Genomic DNA, 18,262 nt, shown 5'->3' with positions numbered 1-18,262 from the left:
TGCACTTAGCATAATGGAAGGTGGTTACAAAACTGATATTTTGTGCATCCATACAGGTATCTTTATGGGCTGCTGGAGGTCGTTTTGGTAGGAATACATTAATTGGTGAGGCATTAATCTGGTTAGATGATCTAAAGTTGGACCAGAGTGAAGTAGTTGGATGGTACAAGCTTCTGTTATCAACTTCAGCACCCAGCTAGCAACTACAGAACGCAGGCGGTATGTTCGCCGTCTGCTGCCCAAGCCTTTTCACCCAATGTTTATTTCTTTTCTTATATTGGTGATTTCGTTTACGGCAGCTGATTGCAATATACGACATCTCATTTACATTCATTTCATATTTTGCACATATTTTATTCTTTACATGTTCAGCTTATACATTTTATCAATCAAAAGTTTCGTTCATGTGTTCAGTATACGACACATTGTTATGTTTATCTTTATTTCTGTATCAGATATAGCCTACACAAATGGTAATTGTCAAGCCAATGTTTTTTTTAATGAATTCTATATTTGTCCAGCAGTACTATATGTTGACTGAAAAAAAAATCAAGAATGCTGAAGATAGATACATGGATTGTTAACACTGGCTCAACATTGAATAGTTTTAATTGGCAAATAGTGCAAGGGGATTGACATTATTGCTTTCATTTACGTTGGTGTTTGCATTGCTGTTTTTTTTTAATCAAACCAACCACTTATACCAATTACTACGATCTTAATAATGTACTTATTAAGTTTAAGTTTAATATCATGGGAGCCTTCATGAACGATTTTTCGGATGTTTTATTCTACAAAGTCTGTTTTTATCTGACATGCCATAGTAAAAGACAGACTTCTTAACTAATCAAAATCACAGAAACTTGTAAAATTTGATTCGTCTTGATGAAGCGCTCTCTGATTTTCTTTAAGAACGAAGGGAATTTAGTTATTTTCTTTCTATACTCTAGATCATTTCAAGTTTATTACTTACTTAAACTCCTTTTTCACAGACGATTCATCCAAGTTATAAATCGAAACAAACGGAGTATTGATTTGGTTTTTAAATTCTTTCCTTCGTTGACTAATTTTATCATAATACATGTATACTGGAGTATCGGATTATGGTTTATTGAAAATTATGTTTTCCTCTTTTGATTCGAATACATTCCCGTTTCTTTCACTTGTCATGTTTGTTGCTTCTGGCGTACCCAATAGGCTTAACATGTCTATTCTAATATAAGCATATTCATTTTATCTATGTGGAAGTCAACTTTGCACATACTGAGTGACTTTCGGGGTCCTTTTTTTTAATCACACAAACCAGGTGTAAGGTACAAAGTTAAATACAATACGTGGTTTACAATGACTGTAATTTTTAGGGTGTATTGTCTACGTTAAAAAATAAAGGTGTATGTTGGTGTTTTTATACACCAGCTAATCTGGTAGTACTTTTGTGACATTTTAAAAGTTTAGTAAAATCAGTGGAGATATTTTTAAGTAGGGATTAGTTTTTTTAAATTTACTGTCCGATACAATCTGTATGTCGAATTATATGAACTCTTCATATTCTAACGCACTTTTCCATGCGTCTTGTCTTTATGGTTATCATTATTTATTTTAATATATATTAATTGATTTATTTATTGGTACAAGATATTTTTCGAGACTGAGATCTTAAAAATCTTTATCAACTTTTGTGAACACCATCAAACGAGATGAATTTCTGCCATCAGTGCCTAGTATTATCGCTAATAACGGCATTTGATCAAACAGAAATTTCACGGTTATCCAACATAATTTCTATGTTTCTGCACTCTCATTATTTTTAAAGTCATATTTCCTCTCTTGATTCCAATTTCGTTTGGTTGTATTTTCATGGTGAAACAGCTTCTTATAAAAAAACCTTTACTGTAGTGAACTAATGTGAAGGTGTTCTTATCGATCGATCGATCGAGGAAAAACATAATTTTTGATGTAACATATCCGTCACTATCAATGTTTTATGTATTTCTATATAGGCTTCCTCTCAATATTTTTGTAATTATTATTTTTCGTGGTGTTTTATCGTTGGCAATATCTTATTGGTATGACGTAAACCGTGTCACAAACATCAGACTATACCGTTGGCCTACTACTATTTCATTGTCTTATAATTGTTCGTCAGTATATGTTCAGTGATGTGATGATTGTAATTTTTTAATTGATATTGAGTATTTGTTATCGTTATATTATTCAAGTAATTTATTTTTGTCTTAGTTTTACGATGAATATGAACAAAGATGGCGTTAGATGGGATCATCATATTAAACGTTATACGTCTATACTAAAGGTTATATTCAATTTCACAAAGAAAAGAGATTTATTATCCATTTACTGTATTGCCGTTCAATATGTTTGTTTCTTGCAAAGTTTTTATGATAAATAAGTATTTGGATTTTCCTATTAAGACGATGAAAGTATTTTCTCATCTTCTAAGTTGTTTGTATGCTGTGGTTTCTTTCATTACTTAACAATGTTACCACAAGGAGGATATATGTAAGGACTCTTTATGGTTGGGCAAGCAAATATTCGGATAAAATTAAGATGGTGCTCTTTCCCGAATTTGTTGTCTGGAGTCAAAATATAGCTTTGGAATCAAGGTATAGTTATTCAATGTGACATAGATGAATATTTATTGTATTGTTTCATATAAGCCTATATACAAGTATACAAATATATATATTATTCAGAATAATTGAAATAAACAATGTTATGGTCACACTATGACTGTAATATAGATAGATATTCTCATGTAACATAATCATATTCTGTAAATCTTTTATGATAGTGATTGTACACAATTGTGAATGCTATAACTCTTGTAGATATTGTGATATTCTATGTAAGCTATATACCCTTTGTACTTTGATCAATGCAAAATATTGCAAATCTTACTGAGAAAATTAATTGTTCTGTCATGAATTTCTTTATGTTGCATTCATTTGATGGTAGTGACCGTGACTGTGGCAGTGATTGTGTCGGCAGTGATGATCATGAACATAATGATGATGATAGTAATGATGATGATAGTAATGATGATGATAGTGATGATGATGGTGATGATGATAGTGATGATGATGATGATGATAATGATGATGATAGTGGTGATGATCATGATGATGATGATGGTAGTGGTGGTGGTGATGCTCCCCCCTGCGAAGTTAAGGGAGGGTGATCGTTGATATCATTCTCCATCATCCATGCGCTGGGCATTGGAACATTCAGTGGCTCAACAGAGCCAGCTCCTCAATGATGGACGGAAGAAGGGGGGGGGGGGTTCATGGAGATCGGCCAATATGTAATGACTTAGAAGAGAACATGGGTGTCGATCACGGAAGGGGGGGTAGGGGATATATCAGGTGGGGAATGTCCTTTGTTATCATATTTATGACCATCATTATGTTGACGGTAGTATTGATTGTCAAACCGTCATGATGACCGTCATTTTTTTTTCTTGGAATTCTTTGTGTTATTGTTATTGAATGAAACCATTCCTTTCAGAAATTGTTGTTAGAAACTGATTGGTGGAGATAGAAAGAATCCAGGGTGAAATAGAATACCATGTTCATGTTTATGTTTCTACATCAGTTTTCTGTTATTGATTTACCCCTCCCTGCAAACAAGCGCATGGGTTGAGCCCTATTTACTTTACCACCTCCTTTGTAAATGTCACTTTATTTTCATTAGTATTCTTGATCTAGGTTTATGATTTAAAATAAGTGGATTACGTATACTGAAGAAATGAGAATTGATTTTTTCTTCTTTTTTGTCAGATTTCTTGTGACTAAACTGAATTTTATTTTGTAGTGAAAATCTTTTGGGGTCAAATTTATACCAGCACCCTCTCTAAAAAGTCGTTCCCAGGGCCCTGTTAATGGTTGATTTGGGGGTATTTTTTTCAAGTACGTAGTTCCTAGTCGTCTTGTAGAAATGAATTTTTTAAAAATACAGTCGTGAGGACTACCCTACCCCACCCCCGCTTGCGTACAGATGTGCTAAGGCCATTTAGCCCAAATAGATTTCACGACCGTGAAAGAAAGAAAGAGAAAAGAAAGAAAAGGACATAAAAAATGTGTTATATACTTTTTAGAATATCATGTCACAATCTATCACAAAATTATATTTTTTTAAATAAAAGGTCGAAAATTTTGCTCGTCGTTTTGCGCACTGGCAGCGTTTTATAAAATTTTGCCTTTGCCGCTATGTCTGGCCCCGCCCCTACTTTTTAGACTCCTAGAGCCACTGACCCCCCCCCCCCCCTTATACTGAATTTTTTTTTTTAATCCCTCTCATGGAACAATTATTTGTGTCAGTCATCCCACCAACCATGAAGACCGCTCGACACCCATGGTTCATTATACCATATAAAGGGGCATGTCTAACCCTTGGCTACGGACATAAGCAATGCTCTTTCTGGGGGTCTGGGTTCTACTTCCGGCCCCTCTCGAAGTAATTTTATTCCTGAAAATTGTGATCTTTATTGCATGAAATTTAGGAAACAAGCTTATTATAGACTTCATATACAGATACGCCATCTTCACCTTCTCTATTTTTAATCCTAAGCAGCCCGGCAGTGTAAAATAATATTGTTCTTCATTTTCCAATACAGGTTTTCCCTTAGCCTTTTATAGCTGATTCCAAGCCCCTTCTTTTTGACTCTTTTCTTTCCCTTTCCCGTAAATATTTCCCCTTCCATTTCGCCATATTTTAATTTATTTCCCCTTTTTACTCTTCAATTAGTATTTCGGGATGATATGTCCAGGGTCGTAGCCAGAATCATTTTGCTGGGGGTGTAGCAGCTAAATTTGACAACTAAATTTGGTGCGACAACGCGAACGTGCGCACTTGAGCGCGCAGGGTTTGGCATTTTTGGTAGGTCGGGGATGTGCTGAAAGATTTTGAAATTTGGAAACTGAATTCGTCGCATTTGTTGACAATTCCTACGAAGATTGCACTGTACAAAAAATACATGTTTTGGATCAACATAGAAAGGCTACTGCGTAGGCGGATCCTGGGGGGCCCGAGGGGCCCGCCCCTCCCCCTATTGGCAGAGCAAAAAAAAGGGGGAAGACAAAAAAGAAAAAGAAGGGAACTAAAGAGGAGAAAAAAGAAGGGGCAACATAAGAGGAGAAAGACAAGTGAATAAAATAAGATGAGGGGAAGTCTTGGAAAATCATTTAAAAAGCTTTAATGTCACTACCAAAAAAAATCAATCGTGCTTCGCGCTCGCATTGCCTTTTAGGTGATTTACATATCTTCGTCAATATGGAGCCCCGGTATGGAGCTTAAAATATCAAAATTTGAAGTCAATATACAAAACATACTTCAGCTCGGAAACCGAACTTTCATTATTTTGTCTGCTTTACAAATTGATTTTTAAAAAGTGCTCTGAAAAAAAGAGATTTTTTATGGTCTGAATATTAACATTTTTGGCTCGAGCTACGCGCTCGCAAAATTTGATTTGTCAGGTACCCATGGGTGTCGATCGGTATTCTTGGTTGGGGGGGATGATCGACACAAATGATCATTTAATTGGGGATCTTTCAATATTACCCCCACTAAAATCACAAGTTAGGACATTTGAGAGTGGTTGATATGCATGGAGTTCTTGGAAATTCCTTCATTGTTGTAGTGTACTGAAAATTCAATTTGTGTTACAAGTAAGCCTAATCTAAACTAATACGAAAGAAAAAAATGACAAAAAATTGTCTGGACCATGAACATAGTGATCTGTTTATTGAGCATGATGTATACACACATATATATATCACCCTCACCAACAATGCGAGCGCGAAGCGCGAGCTGAAATTTTTAAGTATGATATGAAAACAGGAAAAATTTAACTGTTTAGGTTTGTTTTTAGTAACTCTTGAGGAGGATAGATCAGTATGTATCTCACTAGAGAGCGAGCTGAAATTTCTTTGTATTCTGACCTGAAAGCTTGATATTCTAAGCATTTTTTGTACCAATGATTAAGATGGGTATCTAGAAGAAATTTTGATATTTCGATCTGGAAAAAAAGATAGTTTAATGGACGCTTTTACTAAAGAACAAGATATATTATATCCAACAAAAGATTATTGCAAATCGAAGCGGGAGTTCTTTTGAGGTTTAGAACTGAAAACGGGACATTCTATTTACCTATTTAATGATGAAAAGTATGGGTTTTTGGTACAGAAATCATGCGAGCGCGAAGCGCGAGCGGAAAATTTATATATTCCAATCTGAAAAGAAGACATTTTGAGCACGATTTTAAATGAAAATCGAGTTGGTATCTCAATCTCGCTTGCTGATTTCAGTGTAGCATTACAATCTTATTCTATTTTTTAGTTGCACATGCGGAATTATTTTGTGGGGAGGCAAAACGATATCTTTTTTCCCCCTCCCCCCCGATCGACGCCTCTGTGTATACAACTTGTCTTAAATTTAACCCGACTGGCAATATCTTTTTTCTTCTTAATGCATGATGATAAAATGCAGATTCGGACCAATTAAGACTAGCACAAATTACAAACTGTGTGGCTTCTCGTGCGCCATCGGGCTTACCGTCATTCCATGGAGCTATTACTGTATTGGCTACATGGTAATTCCTTAGACAATTTATCTTGCCACCCTTTTACTCCGGTTTATTTTCCACCCTTTTGAAATAATTGATTAATCAAAATTAATTTATTCACCACTGGTGGGATGAAACATCCTATCAACAAAAGTTGTTTTTCGTTAGGGTCCTCTTATGTCTTGTGTTAAAAAATATCATATACATAAACATTTCATTCTTTTTCATCTTGAACCTCCACCCATCTGTTTAATAGTCCTGAAAAGGAATGTTTTATTTAATAACAATATACACAAACTGCGAGGGAAACACTGATTGATGGCATACTATAATCATTATGATCAAACTTTTCATTTTTTCATCATCATTATTATAATTTTTCTACCCTAAATTATTGGGGGGATGATAATACAGGCCATCCCCCCCACTTGAAATATTGGGGGGGATATATCCCCCCACCCCCCGTGATCGACACCCATGCAGGTACCTATTATTTTCCTTTATTCCATAAATTTCTCAAAATATCCCTTTTCAGGTCCGATTGTCAATACGTATCAGCTAGCGCTGCAAGCTCGCATTTTGATGAGAAGATTTCCAATTACTCATACTTTTCATGATTTACAAAACATGAATAGAGTGTCTCATTTTTAGGTGTAAATCTCAATTTTTTTCGCTCGCCCTTCGCGCTCGCATCAATTGTTTATTTATATACTTATCCTTTTCACGACTACAAAAAGTGCTTGGAATTTCCATTCTTCAGGTAGAAATGTAAAAATTTTCAGCTCGCGCTTCGCTCTCGCATTATTTGATTGTTAAAATAAAATGTAACGTCTTCATGGCTAACTGCGAGCAGCCGTTAACATATCTTTTTTTATCATATTAAAACGTAGGCCTTTAAAAAAATTCTGCCCGCGTTTCCAGCTCGCAGTGATTATTTAGATGGATGATCTCGTTTAAGAACACAAACATTGCCTAGAATTTTTAAATTTTAGGACAAAAATACATGAAATGAAAAAAAAATAGCTCGCTCTTCGCGCTCGCACTATTTAAATAAAGCTTAAGAGATAATTATGTATTGTATAAGAATAAAGCTAAGAATTGAACATTAGGACTATCCCTTCCCTTCAAAGAAACAACCTTCGATCGGCCAATCGGGAGAAATGTGGCTGAAAAAATCCCCCCCCCCCCATTGGCGAAGGCTGAATCCTGTCTATTATGCCTTATAGTTGTTACAACTTGCAGATAGTCGTCAAACTTGGCTCCACAAACTTGACATTTAAATTTGATCCGCTTCCGTTTCTGAGGTTGTTCAGGTTGATCCATTATTGACAATTGTCACATTGTCAAACCTGCAGGGGCGGCGGAACGGATTTGCGTGTTTTTTGGGGGAGGGAGGGGGTAATGCTACAAAAGGGGCACTTATATGCCAAAATTGGCATTTTGGTTCAAACGGATATTTTCCTTATAAGATTATCATCTGCGTGAAGTACCATTTGTTCTGTAGTAATTCAGTTGAGCAAAGCATTTTTATGGTAATTTCTGATAGATGAAAATGCATATTTAAGTTTTATTTATTATTTCACCAATCGGATAATGCGAGCGCGATGCGCGAGCTGAAAAACTTGTGATATTTTGAGCTGAAAACTGGACATTCTAAGTATTTTTTGTAACCAAGGACAGAATGAGTACCTTACTAAACAACACTAATGCGAGCGCGAAGCGCAAGCCAAAAATTTTGTGATTTCTTACCTATTTCACAAAGGGTATATCATTCTGAAAAAGGGCACATTTCACTTTAAAAAAAGGGAACCTTCCATTTTGAAAAAAAGGCATTTTTCCAACGAGGAATTTGTCAGGGGCAAGTGCCCCCATGCACCTGCCCCACCCCCAGTTCCGCCGCTCCTGCAAACATGTTTTAACTTTCAGGATCAAAATCAAATAATTTTAACAGTAACTATTAACATCAACCAGGGCAGATAATTAGCAGCATTTAGTTCTAGCTAAATATAGTATCAGACTGTGTTGTTGATTGGGAAAGCATTCATAAAGACTGTATAGTGCGTTTCAAAAAAAGTTTACACTTTGAAAAAGCCCTGGGAATTAAAAAATAAACAATCTGTGGGTATTTTTTCACGTATATTCTTGAGTTTAGGTCTCATCTTTCCAATGGAAGTAAAAGTTTTGACAGAATGTTACGCTTGGGTGAGCACTGTCCATTTTTTTAAAGCTCGCAGAATTTTTTTTGCGCAGAAATGCTCGTTTTCACGCTGTGTCAAGGGGAAAGGTCGAAATCAAACTTACCCTGCGAAACATTTCTCATACATTTCCCTTGCACTTTTAGTAAATTGAAATAAAACAGATACATTCAAGCATTTTGTAACAATTTTGCCACCCATATTGAAATTTCAACACTTAGTAAGCACAACATTTACCCTTTTGTGCCAGCTGGATCTGAGGACGTAACTGAATCTGAACAAAAGTTTATATCATACATCTCCAGCATTTTTTCACTAAGATTTTATCATTGAAAATGGGTTTACATTTCATTTTTCATTTATCACTTGTTTCTCCACACTTTTCCCAAGCTTGACAATGATTATCAAAATGAAAATCAAACCTAAGCATTCCATGTAAATCACAGCTTAGTGTAAAGCAAATATCGTCACAATGGCCTCGGTGTGTGTGTGGGGGGGGGGGTGGGATATAGTGCAATTCACTATTCACTCTTCGAAGTGTTTTGGGCAAGGAAACACGTTAAAAGAGATAAATATATATCAATTTTATTAGCTAAATTCCACATTTTTTTCATTATTAAGGTCTACTTTTATTCGCATAACTATTTCAAAGTTCTGCGCAAATTATTTTTCACTAACTTTTCAAAAGTAAGTGGTGCTCACTCAAGCTAAAATATTTTTCGACAGTTATATCGTCATTTACTTAAATGGATCTGTACCAATGTTAAAATGTGGAAATACCTTCAGGATATTACAAAAGTATGATTTTACAGGATTTTTTTCTAAGTGTAAACTTTTTTTTGATACGCACTGTATTTTCGGCAAACATCTTTTAAAATTGATTTTGTAAAGTGGATTTATTTTAATGACAGTTCTGGGGATAAAAGAGATTAAAACGTTTTCAAACTACATGTTGGAAGCCTGGAATTGATTATGACTTGATTGACTGCCAGCAGTGGTGTAACAGGCGGGGGGGGGCATGGCGGATTTCACCGGGAAAATAAAAGAAAAATGGGACAAAGAAAGATAGGAAAAAGAAAGTAAAAGGGGAAGGAAATGGGAAAAGGAAAGGGAAAGGGGAAAGTGAAAAGAAAACGAAGAAAAAACTTTTTTTAATGGAAAAGGAAGGAAAGCGGGAAAATGTAGGAAAGAAGAACATTTGATAAAGAACAAATCATTCCTAAATAGGCCTATGTAAACGTGGGAAATAAATTTTAAAAAATGACAAAATGGCAAAAAATTGCGGGAAACGACGGTAAAATGTAAATAGCTAAATTGGAAAATAAATAAAAAAGACAAGAAAAAAAATAATAACACGACCTGGCTGCTGATGATTGAAATGAAAGAGCGGGAAGAAAGATGTACTGCATTCAAAAGTGTGCTATAAGCTTGCTAAATTGTATGCAAATAAGCTACCGGGCTTTGCCCCAGACCCCATGCAGTAGGGGCTCTTCATTTATAACCTTCAAATAACTCTATAACGCCCCCCGTTCAATAACATTTAATCACTAGCATACAGGCGGGGGGGGGGTCCTGGTTCCACACCCAAGAGGAAATAAAATTAATTATAGGAGACAACGTAGAATGAAAGAATGGAAACATTGAAATGTGTTATTTGCTGAATATAATGGAAAAATCTATCACATAATTATAATTTAATTTCAAGAGGCATTTTTTCCAGCTCGCTTTGCACGCTGGCGACTTTTACCAATTTTTCCCAAATTGCTATGTTTTGCCCGTCAAAATATTTGGTTCATTACGCAACTTGGTTGAATAAATGTGTTGTGTAAAAGCTATATTCTGTATATGCCTGCGATGTGATTAAAATAGCGGCAATCTGTGAGGTTTAATTGGCGTTGATACCAAGAAGTTCCGGGTGCTCCGCCCCGTACCCCAAACGCACAGCACTGCGTATGGAAGGGCTGGCTCCAAAAAGTTCGACAAACAAGAAAAAAGGAGGAAAGAAAAGCAAAGGAAAAGTGTAGGATTTGATTTTATTAACTGAATATAAAATGTCAAAAAATAGCTCAAAGTTAAATTCTCATGATCGAAAAGATGATTTTTTTCTCGCTCGCTCGGGAGTTATATAAAGCAGCTTTTTCTTTTTTAATCTTCACGCTACTGCCGCAAAGAATCATGTTCACAGTGACATACAGACCACAAAAAGGAATCTAAAGAGAAAAGAGTGAAATATATTATAATCTGGATATCATGTCAAAATCTATCACAAAATTTGATTTTTGGATTAAAAAGGTCACAATTTTTGCTCGCTCGCTTCGCTCGCAACTTTTTGAAAGATAAATTTTGCCCGATACGCAATATCTGGCCTTCTCAAAATAGTCACCTCATTACACTATTACGCCTGTTCATACCATGATATGACCGGGAAATTTTGGGTTCTTGCCCCCCCCCCGGCCATCCACCCCTGTTACGCCGCTGACTGTAACCCAAACCTACCCCCACTCCCACCCTTCCCCATCCAAGAACATTCTGACTCCATAAAATAAAGAAAGAAATATTCGGCAAAATTTAGTAAAAAAAATATTTATAGGCCTACTATAACCTAGGCCAGTTTGTGTTTTGGGCCAACTGCAAACTTGATGACTTGTCATTCTAAAATAAAAAAATGTGCCAAGTTCTGCAGATTACATGGCTGAACATGAGTTACCAGTCTTTAAGTCTTGCGTTTGTTCTTTTTAGATCTGAATTTTGCCGATTGGTCAGTAATTGAACTACACTCCTATATGCCGAAAGTGTTTTGCCACTTCAATAGGCCTACTCTATATTACTTGCCTACTATTATGGTTTTAGTTATGTAATTTCAACTTTGGAAATTCACCCCACCCCATATTCCTTACCTCGTCTTGCCTCTCCCCATTTTGCAAAACTAGTGTGTAGGTCAAATTGTCAATATCTTTGGTAATAATTTGCACTCATAAACTTTTTTTGTTGCTTATTTTGTATTTTATAGCTCCATCTTTTTTGTCCTTTGTAATTGCTTGACTGGTAGGGCCCTAAACATGCTAAAGCCTGCCTGTAGGACTGTCTTGGATTTGCCAACTGATAGTCTTTGCTGTAACCTTCTTCGAAGGTAGTACCTCTATCAGGCTCTCCCTCTTTCTTTTCTTTTTAATTCTTTCTTTCTTTCTGTCTTTCTTTCTTTCTTTTTTTCTTTCTTTCTTTCTTTTTTCTTCCTTTCTTTTGCTATTTTTTCTTTATTTTCTTTTCTTTCCTTTCTTTTTCTCCACTATCCTCCATTTTGCCAACTGGTTTATGAATTTGCCGACTGCCGTGAATGTTGGGGTTGTCACACCCAATACCTTCCCTTCATTCTCCACTTTTTTACCCTCACATTTCCTTCCGTTTCCCCTTTCTTCTCTTTTTACCTTTTTTTCCTTTCCTTTTTTCTTCCCTCTATTCCTCCTTTTCCCATTCTCCATTTTCTCCTTTTCTTTTTTTAATATAAATTTCCCGGCGGCAGGCCACCCCGTTCCCTCCCCCGCCTTTCGACACTGCAAGTTGACGAAAACCGGACTGATTGGTATGGGAATCGTTCAGTATTGGTTGGACGTAAACTCATTAATCATGATGCTTTATAATGCTTTAATTGCATGTTTTCTGATTCTTTTCATTGTTAAGCAATTTCCCGCGCTCTTAAAGTATTTTAACATTAAAGCGCCATCGACAAACTCTCTCTATATAAGAATATATTATCTATTTGAAAGACTTTACATTGTCCTTTATTCCGCTTCTTCTATACATGTTTTGAAGGTTGGACGATGCTCATTAATCATGATGCTTTATAATGCTTTAATCGCATGTTTTCTGATTCTTTTCATTGTTAAGCAATTTCCCGCGCTCTTAAAAGTATTTTAACATTAAAGCGCCATCGACAAACTGTCTATTATCTATCTGAAAGACTTTACATTGTCCTTTATTCCGCTTCTTCTAAACATGTTTTGAAGGATTTTAGAATTTGAACATCTGGTCTTGACTGGTATTGTATTTTTTTCGATTTTGGTTGAGCGATAATATGTTTTAATTGCATATTTTTGGTTAGCATGGGCATTGTTCGGCTTTGGTCTAATACTCCTATTATCATGATTATCTAATGGTCAGGCTTTGATGTCTGTTTCAAACTGTTTGAGTATCTTGTTTGAATGCCATTTACCGCATTCGTAATCAAAATAACAACAATGCTGATTTTTTAGACTGCTTCTATTAAGGGTATCTGTTTATACGTAAATACCTGACCCTTGTTGGTATGGATATCGTTCCGTTTTGGGTGGCGAAATAATAACTCACAAGTATTTTGAATGCGTTAATGCAGGTATTAGGAATTATTTGTTATTGAGTAATTTCCCGCGTGTTTTAAACGATTTCAAAATTGAACATCCATCGCCAAACTAAACTAATATATCTTGAACACATGACTCTTGTTGGATGAAATTTGCAAGTTACGAATTGTTTCGCCTTTATGCATTTATAGCGATTCTTTGTTATGCATTGCTCTGATGTATATATATATATATATATGTGTGTATATGTATATGTATATATATGTATATGTGTATATATATATATATATGTATATGTATGTATGTGCATGTATATGCATGTATAATATGTTTTTTTTTTTAAAGTAATTTTCTTGTTTGCATGTCTATATACCAAAATTAGCAACAATGACAATCTATTTTCAATTGTACGATACAAAAATTATGGGCGCCTCTTTTCATGTTCTGTTTTCATGTCCACGATATTGATTTTGCTTATGCTTAATCTTGTTATTTGCCCACCTGTATGGAGTATCATTATATTTCATCACTTGCATTTCTTATTATACTGATCTTTTCTTTGGGCATCTCTCCAGTAATAATTATCAACGATGTATCTTCACTGTCTTTGCTCTCTGACGCGTTCGTCCGCTCTGCCTACGAAGATTTCTGCTAAATCCTGTAAATGCTTCCCTCTCTCGAAGCTTTATGAATTCGTTATTTGTTTGTACATGTATGTGTTTTCGTTTCTCTGTATGTCTGTTACTTATTTGTTCCCACACAGGACCTTTTATCTTAATTACTCTTCTTTTATTAACTCAATGCCGAAAGTAGTAGTGAATGTTGAGACGCTAAGTGTACTTCCGTGAATACCTTAATTGATATGCCGTTTTATTCTTTGAGTAATGATGACCTCTCCATTAATTTAAATACGCCTAGTAATTCAAATGGCTACCCTCAGGTTAATTCGGTGTACAACCACTTTGTAGCAAACAACATTAATGCATCATCAGAACTTCTTGATTTCCACACTGATCATGATTTAATTCGCAATCCTTCATCAGAATACATCACTGAACTTCAATTCAAAAACACTACTAGACAATTCTCCAAAGATATTTTTTCTTTATTACATTTAAACATAAGAAGCATAAATAAACACTTCGAAGAGTTCCAACTGCTATTAGACAATAATTCATCTAGAAATTCATTTTCCATTATTGGACTTACAGAAACTTGGTTAACTGATGAATCCAATATTCCATTTTCACTAGATCAATATGATTTTGTTTTTAATAACAGGAAAGATAGACATGGCGGTGGTGTTGCATTATATGTTTCCCACAATTACGAATACAAAATTCACAACGAAATCACTAATATGAATGAATATGTAGAGTCACTTTTTATCGAAATCAATGTCCCAAATTCCAAAAATATAATCATAGGTGTTATATATAGACCACCAAATTCTAATCATAATGATTTTTTACTTTACCTTTCTAACTTGGTTAGAAATCCATTGTTGGTGAACAAACATGTTTTTATTTTAGGGGATTTCAATATCGATATATTGAAGCATGACAGTAACAAAACTGCCCATGAATTTCTTGAAACATTTTTGACATCTTCATATTTGCCATTAATATCAAAACCCACTCGCATTGCCGATCGCTCTGCAACACTTATTGATAACATATTTTGTAACGTCATGCCGACTCCTGATTCTGAAATAATATTATCTGATCTGACTGATCACTTTCCTATTATGTCACATTTTACCCTTAAGCACTCATGTATTAATCCTTCCAAGCCATCAAGGCGGAGACCTACTCCAGAGAATCTCGCAAGACTGGGTGTTTCGTTAGAGTCTGTTGACTGGTCACCTATTTATAACAATAATGATGTAAACATATGCTTCAATAACTTTCTGAATATTTTTATTAGTGAATTAGATAAGCATATTCCAAAAGTAAAAGATAGACAAACTAACTACAAAAAATCACCAAGACTTCCTTGGATATCTAAAGCACTTTTGCGTTCAATCAACAGAAAAAATAATTTATATTATAATTCCAAACTTAAAGGCACTCTTCAGGCAAAAACTAAATACACCACATATAAGAATACTTTAACCAAAACAATACGTTTGGCAAAGAAAAGATATTTTACTGATCAAATAATTCTGTATAAACACGACATTCAAAATACATGGAAAGTTCTTAAACAAGCCATGAATTTATCCAATAACAAGTCCGATATAACTGAAATAAGGTCTAACGGTGATATTATTGGAGATCCTGATAATATAGCTAATATTTTTAATGACTATTTTTCATCTATAGGAACTAACCTAGCTAGAGACATCCCCCCTTCAACAAAACACTTTTATGATTACCTAGGTACACCTAATTCTAGTTCAATATTTTTCACTCCCGTAGTTAAAAAAGATATTACTGATATTGTATCTAATTTGAATAATAAAAAAAGTCCTGGTTATGATGATGTCAATAACTTTATTTTAAAAGGTATAATATCTGAAATTGTCGATCCTTTGACATATATTTTTAACATTTCTCTAACCTCCGGTCAAGTCCCTGATCGCATGAAAATTGCCAAGGTCATTCCATTATACAAAAAGGGTGACAAGTTAAGTGTCAGTAATTATCGCCCAATTTCTTTATTATCATCCTTGTCAAAAATTTTAGAAAAAGTGGTTTATAGCAAAACAATTGATTTTTTAAAATCTCACAATATTTTTTCTAACTTTCAGTTTGGATTTAGAGAAAAACACAACACAGAACATGCATTATTGAATTTCGTTGATAAAGTGGCTCACGCTTTTGATAATTGCTCACATCTAGTCGGCATTTTTCTGGACTTCTCCAAGGCCTTCGACACCATTAACCATGATATCTTATTACATAAACTTTCTCATTATGGTGTGCGCGGGAAGGCCTTGGAGTGGTTCAGAAGCTACTTATCCGACAGACGTCAATTTGTATCTTTGAATGGTCATGCATCCAATATGCAGTACATTAATTGTGGAGTCCCGCAAGGCAGTCTGTTAGGCCCTTTATTATTTATTATTTATATTAATGACTTTTGTAAATCATCTGATATCCTTTCGTTCATTCTTTTTGCAGACGATTCTAATATATTTTATTCCCATAAAAATCCATATACCTTAGTAAATACTGTTAATAATGAACTTTTAAAAGTCACACAATGGATAAGATCCAACAAATTGTCTCTTAATTTACTTAAAACTAAATATATGCTATTTAGCAATTCCATTGATACACTTCCCATGGACATTGTTTTAGACGAAACTAATTTAGAAAGTGTCACATTCATTAAATTTCTCGGTGTTACCGTTGATAATAAGCTTTCCTGGAAATACCACATAGATTGTATATGTAAGATTATTTCGCGAAATATTGGCATTATCAATAAACTGAAATATCATTTTTCGTCGTCATCACTTTTAATGCTATATTCTTCCCTGATCTTGCCTTACTTGAATTATGGGATACTTGCCTGGGGCAGCACCCATCAAACCATTTTAGATAGACTGTTATTACTGCAAAAGAAGTCCCTTCGTGTTATTCATAATTCAGCTTTTCGTTCACACACTGACCCACTATTTTTTGATAGCAAATTGCTGAAGATAAGCGACCTATATTTATTTCATTTAGGACAATTTATGTTTAATTTTGACAAAAACACACTTCCGCGTGTATTTGATTCTATGTTTCCTCTTAATCGTTCTTTTCATAATTACCCTACTCGGCAATCTGACGAATTTCATTTACCCCGTTTTAGAACTTTATTAGCAAAGAGTACATTTATGTTCGATGGCCCTAGATTTTGGAACTCCCTCGACAATAACATAAAAAACAGCCCTTCCATATATTCTTTTAAAAGAAAACTTAAAAACGTTTTACTTAAATCCTACCGAGGTCTTCAGTTCTAATTCCCGCTCGTAATCATCTCCTCTCAGACTTAAAGTTATTTTTGTTAGTCTATCATTTTGTTTTATCCTCTCTTTTCGGTCGAAATTTGTCCTGATTCTATTTTACGTTTATTTCTCCTTTTGTCGTCCTGTTTTTTTTTTTTTTTTTTTCTATTATTTTTTCGTTTTGTCTTGTTCTGTGAGTTATCCTGTTCTTTTTAATCTATTCAGTAAATCTCCGTAGGCAAATAGCAACCATTGCGTCTCTCTCTCTCCCTCTCTCCTCTATTCTCTTTCTTTAGGGGATTCACATTATACAAGCTATGCTTTTTAGTGAATCCCCCATTTCCACAGATACTTTTTTTTCTATCCTAACTATATATTATTTGTCTATAAAATATTTTGTATTATATTTTTATATGTTAGTTATGATTATTATTAATGTATTGTAAATATTTGTTATAATCTATGAAAATGATTTGTATCAATATTTGTTATTTCTGTTGGAAATAAAACTGAATCTGAATCTGAATCTGAATCTGAATCTGAATCTGACGACGATTAATTGAAAAAAGGAATTTGTTAATAAAATGAACCCCTTCCCCACTTGGGTACAGGGGGGGGGGGCTTTAGAATCCATGAACACCACATATTTGCGCGACAAGAAAAAAAGGAGAAACGGAGAGAGGGTGAAGTATGACATCACTTTCTGAATTATGTCAAAAAATTTCTTCACAATTTTTTTTCTTCTTCTTCGTCTTTGTTTTCGTATTTTTTCTTAGACCGTTTAGGTTTCAGGCTGCTTTTGCTTACGTGTGGGAGTGTCTTACGTGTGACCGAGGATAAGGTAGATTGAGGATAAGAATGGGAGATAGAATGGGGGGGGGGTTGAGGTGCAGAGAGAGAGGGAGAGAGGGGAGGAGGTTGTATTTTCAATGTTGCGTTTGACGGTGCGTGTTGTAGAGAGTGCTTGCTTTGTCGGTGCCTTGTGTGCTGTCCGGATCCAGCTTTCGCCAAGGGGAGGGGGGGGGGGGCGGATTTTTTAACCCATATTTCCCCGCCAGTCGGCCGTTCAGAGTTGATTTTTGTTTGTCATCGTTCTTTGAGCGGATAGCTCAGTAACAGTCATTTATTCTTCTTTATTCTTCTAAAGCAACATGCATAATTATGTAATAATCTCATAGCCCTTGATGCTCGAGCTAGCTTCTTTTTTTTCATG

At 35.0% G+C, this 18,262-nt stretch overlaps 1 protein-coding gene across 3 annotated transcripts in view; it reads left to right on the top strand.

Moving 5' to 3' along the window:
* The window catches only part of LOC121410223, a 41,122-nt gene extending 38,206 nt beyond the window's left edge, over positions 1 to 2,916 (top strand). For all 3 annotated transcript variants that reach the window (XM_041602161.1, XM_041602162.1, XM_041602160.1), the window contains exon 28: positions 57 to 2,916. In XM_041602161.1, coding sequence (XP_041458095.1) covers positions 57 to 200 — 144 coding nt within the window. In that variant the 3' untranslated portion in view covers positions 201 to 2,916. The remainder of the gene's footprint in view (positions 1 to 56) is intronic.
* The last annotated feature ends 15,346 nt before the right edge of the window (positions 2,917 to 18,262 follow it).

The sequence above is a fragment of the Lytechinus variegatus genome, chromosome 3 (assembly GCF_018143015.1).
Source record: "Lytechinus variegatus isolate NC3 chromosome 3, Lvar_3.0, whole genome shotgun sequence".
NCBI classification, from domain to species: domain Eukaryota; kingdom Metazoa; phylum Echinodermata; class Echinoidea; order Temnopleuroida; family Toxopneustidae; genus Lytechinus; species Lytechinus variegatus.
Note: the sequence above shows the minus strand (reverse complement) of the source record. Positions and strands in the feature narration are given on the sequence as shown.